Source organism: Entelurus aequoreus, linkage group LG01, assembly GCF_033978785.1.
Source record: "Entelurus aequoreus isolate RoL-2023_Sb linkage group LG01, RoL_Eaeq_v1.1, whole genome shotgun sequence".
Classification (NCBI taxonomy): Eukaryota; Metazoa; Chordata; class Actinopteri; order Syngnathiformes; family Syngnathidae; genus Entelurus; species Entelurus aequoreus.
Genome location: NC_084731.1, coordinates 72,348,376 through 72,355,509, shown reverse-complemented (window position 1 = coordinate 72,355,509; position 7,134 = coordinate 72,348,376). Strand labels below are relative to the sequence as shown.

General features: G+C 39.1%; 1 protein-coding gene across 1 annotated transcript in view; it reads right to left on the bottom strand.

The window, feature by feature from the left end:
• Positions 1–201: 201 nt before the first annotated feature.
• actr5 (actin related protein 5) overlaps positions 202–7,134 on the bottom strand; it is a 34,758-nt gene continuing 27,825 nt past the window's right edge. Inside the window, exons 4-9 of the mRNA XM_062044480.1 lie at positions 6,782–6,999; positions 6,566–6,730; positions 6,422–6,505; positions 5,027–5,166; positions 4,835–4,967; positions 202–977 (exon numbers count right to left, since the gene is read on the bottom strand). Of these exons, the coding sequence (XP_061900464.1) occupies positions 717–977; positions 4,835–4,967; positions 5,027–5,166; positions 6,422–6,505; positions 6,566–6,730; positions 6,782–6,999 (1,001 nt within the window). The 3' untranslated portion in view covers positions 202–716. The remainder of the gene's footprint in view (positions 978–4,834; positions 4,968–5,026; positions 5,167–6,421; positions 6,506–6,565; positions 6,731–6,781; positions 7,000–7,134) is intronic.

Below are 7,134 nucleotides of genomic sequence, written 5' to 3'. Positions count from 1 at the left end.
TGTAGATACAGTAGTATTGTAGCTACAGTTGTATTGCAGATACATTAGTATTGTAGATACAGTAGTATTGTAGCTACAGTTGTATTGTAGATACAGTAGTATTGTAGATACAGTAGTATTGTAGTTACAGTATTGCAGTTTCAAAGTTGTCACAATTACACCATGACGAGTCAAACAATAACCTGGTGAGTGTAGTTTTATTCTGACACTTTTGCATTGGCCGCTGTAAAAACCAAAATGAGGTGACACTTTGTCTTGTTTATTTACATGTACACAATTATTAATACCCTGATATTTGATCCCCACTTAGAAGGAGAAACATGTTATTTCTCAGTGTCTAAGTGGAAATACACAGCACAAATATGAATGGACATATATAGAAATATACATACATATATATATACATATACATATACATACATATATATATATACTTTATATCTAATGCATGATTCTGATGTCCAGTAATAATATTTGAGTTGATGTTAGAAAACATTGTGTACAGGGAAAGTCTGTGATTAAGTGTACACTTGCTACATCTAGTGGTGAAACAATGCTACTGCAGATATTTTTGTGTAAAAGTACATACAGTTGAAAAGTCAAGTGTGTATTTACAAAAGTACAAACATGGTACCTGTCTGCTGATTGACCGGGAGAGATCACATGACTGTGAGGGCGTCCATTTTGGCTGTGTTTTACTCCCGCACTCGTGCTCATCACAAAGTGGATGTTACCATGGCGACGTCAGAAGCAACCATGGTAACGGGAGCTTCAACCGGCCGAGCGGGGACATTTTTGTTGACCTTGATGGGGACCGAGACGTTGGAGGCGCAGTGCTCGCTAAGATACTCGCCTCCTTTCTCCTCGTAGTCCTGCCGGCTGATCCAGCCCTCCCCACCACCACCAGGGGGGTGCTCCAGGGCCCAGTCCCTGGCCCCCAGCCAGGCGTCCAGGGCCGGCCGTGTCGCCATGGTTACCTGGGACAGGAGAGAGACAAATACTGTCAAACTACTGGTTGATGGAAGCTAAAAAGCTAGCATGCTAACGTTAGCATGTTATAATGGGAACAGTTAGCATACTTGCAAGATGGAGACAATTCTCAAAATTCTTGAATTCTGGGGTTTGTAACTTAAAGTGCGACTGAAAGGGTCTGAGAGTAGAGTTTGTACCTTAAAGTGTGACTGAAAGGGTCTGATAGTAGAGTGTGTACCCTAAAGTGTGACTGAAAGGGTCTGATAGTAGAGTTTGTACCCTAAAGTGTGACTGAAAGGGTCTGATAGTAGAGTTTGTACCCTAAAGTGTGACTGAAAGGGTCTGATAGTAGAGTTTGTACCCTAAAGTGTGACTGAAAGGGTCTGACAGTGACTGAAAGGTCTGACAGTAAAGTTTGTACCCTAAAGTGTGACTGAAATGGTCTGATAGTAGAGTTTGTACCCTAAAGTGTGACTGAAAGGGTCTGATAGTAGAGTTTGTACCCTAAAATGTGACTGAAAGGGTCTGACAGTAGAGTTTGTACCTTAAAGTGTGACTGAAAGGGTCTGATAGTAGAGTTTGTACCCTAAAGTGTGACTGAAAGGGTCTGATAGTAGAGTGTGTACCCTAAAGTGTGACTGAAAGGGTCTGACAGTAGAGTTTGTACCCTAAAGTGTGACTGAAAGGGTCTGATAGTAGAGTTTGTACCCTAAAGTGTGACTGAAAGGGTCTGATAGTAGAGTTTGTACCCTAAAGTGTGACTGAAAGGGTCTGACAGTGACTGAAAGGGTCTGACAGTAGAGTTTGTACCCTAAAGTGTGACTGAAATGGTCTGATAGTAGAGTTTGTACCCTAAAGTGTGACTGAAAGGGTCTGATAGTAGAGTTTGTACCCTAAAATGTGACTGAAAGGGTCTGACAGTAGAGTTTGTACCTTAAAGTGTGACTGAAAGGGTCTGATAGTAGAGTTTGTACCCTAAAGTGTGACTGAAAGGGTCTGATAGTAGAGTTTGTACCCTAAAGTGTGACTGAAAGGGTCTGACAGTAGAGTTTGTACCTTAAAGTGCGACTGAAAGGGTCTGATAGTAGAGTTTGTACCTTAAAGTGCAACTGAAAGGGTCTGATAGTAGAGTTTGTACCTTAAAATGCGACTGAAAGGGTCTGATAGTTTAGTTTGTACCTTAAAGTGCGACTGAAATGGTCTGATAGTAGAGTTTGTACCTTAAAGTGCGACTGAAAGGGTCTGATATTAGAGTGTATACCTTAAAGTGTGACTGAGAGGGTCTGATAGTAGAGTGTGTACCTTAAAGTGTGACTGAAAGGGTCTGACAGTAGAGTTTGTACCCTAAAGTGTGATTGAAAGGGTCTGACAGTAGAGTTTGTACCCTAAAGTGTGACTGAAAGGGTCTGATAGTAGAGTTTGTACCTTAAAGTGGGGCTGAAAGGGTCTGATAGTAGAGTTTGTACCTTAAAGTGTGACTGAAAGGGTCTGATAGTAGAGTTTATACCCTAAAGTGTGACTGAAAGGGTCTGACAGTAGAGTTAGTACCCTAAAGTGTGACTGAAAGGGTCTGTTAGTAGAGTTTGTACCCTAAAGTGTGACTGAAAGGGTCTGACAGTAGAGTTTGTAGCCTAAAGTGTGACTGAAAGGGTCTGACAGTAGAGTTTGTACCCTAAAGTGTGACTGAAAGGGTCTGATAGTAGAGTTTGTACCTTAAAGTGTGACTGAAAGGGTCTGATAGTAGAGTTTGTACCCTAAAGTGTGACTGAAAGGGTCTGACAGTAGAGTTTGTACCCTAAAGTGTGACTGAAAGGGTCTGATAGTAGAGTTTGTACCCTAAAGTGTGACTGAAAGGGTCTGACAGTAGAGTTTGTACCCTAAAGTGTGACTGAAAGGGTCTGATAGTAGAGTTTGTACCCTAAAGTGTGACTGAAAGGGTCTGACAGTAGAGTTTGTACCTTAAAGTGCGACTGAAAGGGTCTGATAGTAGAGTTTGTACCTTAAAGTGCAACTGAAAGGGTCTGATAGTAGAGTTTGTACCTTAAAATGCGACTGAAAGGGTCTGACAGTAGAGTTTGTACCTTAAAGTGTGACTGAAAGGGTCTGATAGTAGAGTTTGTACCTTAAAGTGCAACTGAAAGGGTCTGATAGTAGAGATTGTACCCTAAAGTGTGACTGAAAGGGTCTGACAGTGACTGAAAGGGTCTGGCAGTAGAGTTTGTACCCTAAAGTGTGACTGAAGGGTCTGATAGTAGAGTTTGTACCTTAAAGTGTGACTGAAAGGGTCTGACAGTAGAGTTTGTACCTTAAAGTGCGACTGAAAGGGTCTGATAGTAGAGTTTGTACCTTAAAGTGCAACTGAAAGGGTCTGATAGTAGAGTTTGTACCCTAAAGTGTGACTGAAAGGGTCTGACAGTGACTGAAAGGGTCTGACAGTAGAGTTTGCACCCTAAAGTGTGACTGAAAGGGTCTGATAGTAGAGTTTGTACCCTAAAGTGTGACTGAAAGGGTCTGACAGTAGAGTTTGTACCCTAAAGTGTGACTGAAAGGGTCTGTTAGTAGAGTTTGTACCCTAAAGTGTGACTGAAAGGGTCTGACAGTAGAGTTTGTAGCCTAAAGTGTGACTGAAAGGGTCTGACAGTAGAGTTTGTACCCTAAAGTGTGACTGAAAGGGTCTGATAGTAGAGTTTGTACCTTAAAGTGTGACTGAAAGGGTCTGATAGTAGAGTTTGTACCCTAAAGTGTGACTGAAAGGGTCTGACAGTAGAGTTTGTACCCTAAAGTGTGACTGAAAGGGTCTGATAGTAGAGTTTGTACCCTAAAGTGTGACTGAAAGGGTCTGACAGTGACTGAAAGGGTCTGACAGTAGAGTTTGTACCCTAAAGTGTGACTGAAAGGGTCTGATAGTAGAGTTTGTACCCTAAAGTGTGACTGAAAGGGTCTGATAGCAGAGTTTGTACCCTAAAGTGTGGCTGAAAGGGTCTGACAGTAGAGTTTGTACCTTAAAGTGCGACTGAAAGGGTCTGATAGTAGAGTTTGTACCTTAAAGTGCAACTGAAAGGGTCTGATAGTAGAGTTTGTACCTTAAAATGCGACTGAAAGGGTCTGATAGTTCAGTTTGTACCTTAAAGTGCGACTGAAATGGTCTGATAGTAGAGTTTGTACCTTAAAGTGCGACTGAAAGGGTCTGATAGTAGAGTGTATACCTTAAAGTGTGACTGAGAGGGTCTGATAGTAGAGTGTGTACCTTAAAGTGTGACTGAAAGGGTCTGACAGTAGAGTTTGTACCCTAAAGTGTGATTGAAAGGGTCTGACAGTAGAGTTTGTACCCTAAAGTGTGACTGAAAGGGTCTGATAGTAGAGTTTCTACCTTAAAGTGCGGCTGAAAGGGTCTGATAGTAGAGTTTGTACCTTAAAGTGTGACTGAAAGGGTCTGATAGTGGAGTTTGTACCCTAAAGTGTGACTGAAAGGGTCTGACAGTAGAGTTTGTACCCTAAAGTGTGACTGAAAGGGTCTGATAGTAGAGTTTGTACCCTAAAGTGTGACTGAAAGGGTCTGACAGTAGAGTTTGTAGCCTAAAGTGTGACTGAAAGGGTCTGATAGTAGAGTTTGTACCCTAAAGTGTGACTGAAAGGGTCTGATAGTAGAGTGTGTACCTTAAAGTGTGACTGAGAGGGTCTGACAGTAGAGTGTGTACCTTAAAGTGCGACTGAGAGGGTCTGATAGTAGAGTTTGTAGCCTAAAGTGTGACTGAAAGGGTCTGATAGTAGAGTTTGTACCCTAAAGTGTGACTGAAAGGGTCTGATAGTAGAGTGTGTACCTTAAAGTGTGACTGAGAGGGTCTGACAGTAGAGTGTGTACCTTAAAGTGCGACTGAAAGGGTCTGATAGCCAGCAGCTCTCTCTCCATCCTCTCCTTCATGCCAGGATACTGCATGTTGCCTCCAGTCAGGAAGACGTTGCTCACCAGCGCCTCCTGCTGCTCTGGAGTGTACCTGAACACAGCGTTTGAATGGGACCTAGTATTTGGGTGCTGGCGGCCATGTTTGTTTACCTGGCCAGCACGTACTGCAGCGTCTCCATCAGGCCCATCTGGTCCTCCCCGGTCAGCGAGGGCTGGAAGAGGATCTCAGGGCAGCGCAGACGCTCGGTGCCCACAAACAGTTGGTGGTATTCGGCCATGTTGAAGGCCGGCTGCAGCAGGTGTGATGGAGGATTGAAATACACCAACAATAGGAAATAGTCATAGTAATACAACTCAATACAAGAAAACTAATCTTTAACCCCAAGGTAAATAAACAATAATAAATATATTAGAATTCAACCCAACATAAAATAAAAGAACAAAATTATTAGATGAACATTTTGCCAAACATTTTTTTTTCTTCTCATTTCTTGTCTGATGTGTTATTGTTCCATAAAATAAACATTACAATCCAATCAACAAATAAATACAAGTAAAATATAACTTATATTATTGTTCAATGAAAAAGTCATTACATTTCTAAAAAACAAAATGTAAAAGTACTTTTGTTTGAATGTGTATTAGTTTTAAATCTAAAAATGTATATGTGTATATATATAAATATATATATATATATATATATATATATATATATATATATATATATATATATATGAATAAATGTATATATATTTATTCATATATTTATATACATATATATAAATTATATATAATACATTTATATATATAAATATATAAGTATATATATATATATATATATATATATATATATATATATATATATATATATATATATATATATAAACATATACTGTATATATATTATACATATAAATAAAAATACAGATATCAATACAAATAAGTTTGATAAACATTCAATATACATATATATGTATATGAATATATACATATATATGTATGTGTATATATATACGTATGTATATGTATGCATATATATATATATATATACTGTATATGTGTGTATATATGTATATATATATATATATATATATATATATATATATATATATATATATATATATATATATATATATATATATATATATATACTGTATATATGTACACATATATATATATATACTGTATGTATATATATATATATATATATATATATATATATATATATATATATATATATACACAGCATATATATATATATATATATATATATATATATATATATATATATATATATATATATATATATATATATATATATATATATATATATATATATATATATATATATATATGTGTGTATATTTTTAAATTTTCCTGAGGGAACTCTCCTGAATGAATCAATAAAGTACTATCTATCTATATACACATATACATTATATATATATACACACACACACATATATATATATATATATATATACATATATATATATATATATATATATATATATGAAGATTATTTCTGCAAATGAATATTTCTACCTGCAGCACATGAGCAGCTTTCTCTGGCAGCGTGTCCTCAGGGAAGTCTGCGTACATGTTGTCACCCTCCTCCAGCTCAGACGCCTGACAGGAAGTAGAAAGCCCCTCAGGTCACATGACTGGCCTGAGGGTCTACCGGCCTACCTCAGTCTTTGCCTCTGCCGTGTCGCTGTGCAGCAGCTTGTGTCTGCTCTGCTCCACCGCCTGCTGGAGCTTGTTGATGTAGGACTGCAGCTCCTCGGCCGAGTCCATGTTGAGTTCCTGCAGACTCCTGTGGAACTGGTCCAGCAGGCCGTCCTCCAGCAGCTCCTGCACACACCTTGATGACTATTCATTTGAAACTGATCTCTAGACTCTCACCTGCACCGCCATCAGTCTGTCCAGCCTCTCCTGGTCCTGCTGCAGCTTCTCTCCACGCCGCCGAGCGTTGATCTCCTGAAGGCGCCTCAACTGCTGGGCCCGCCTCTCCTGCCTCTCCTCGGCACTCACGCAGCCGCCAGGGAGCTTGCCCGAGAAGGGGAGCTGCATCCTATGGACCTCACGCTCGTAGAACTCCGGGCTGCGCCACTTTTCTAGTTCTGACACAAGGAAACAACAAGACTTGGACATGCTCTACATTCCACTTCCACCTATTATCGCCCATATTTGGCATTTATCCCAATCATTATCTTTTTTTTTAAATAACTACATCAGCAGATACTATGTATATACAC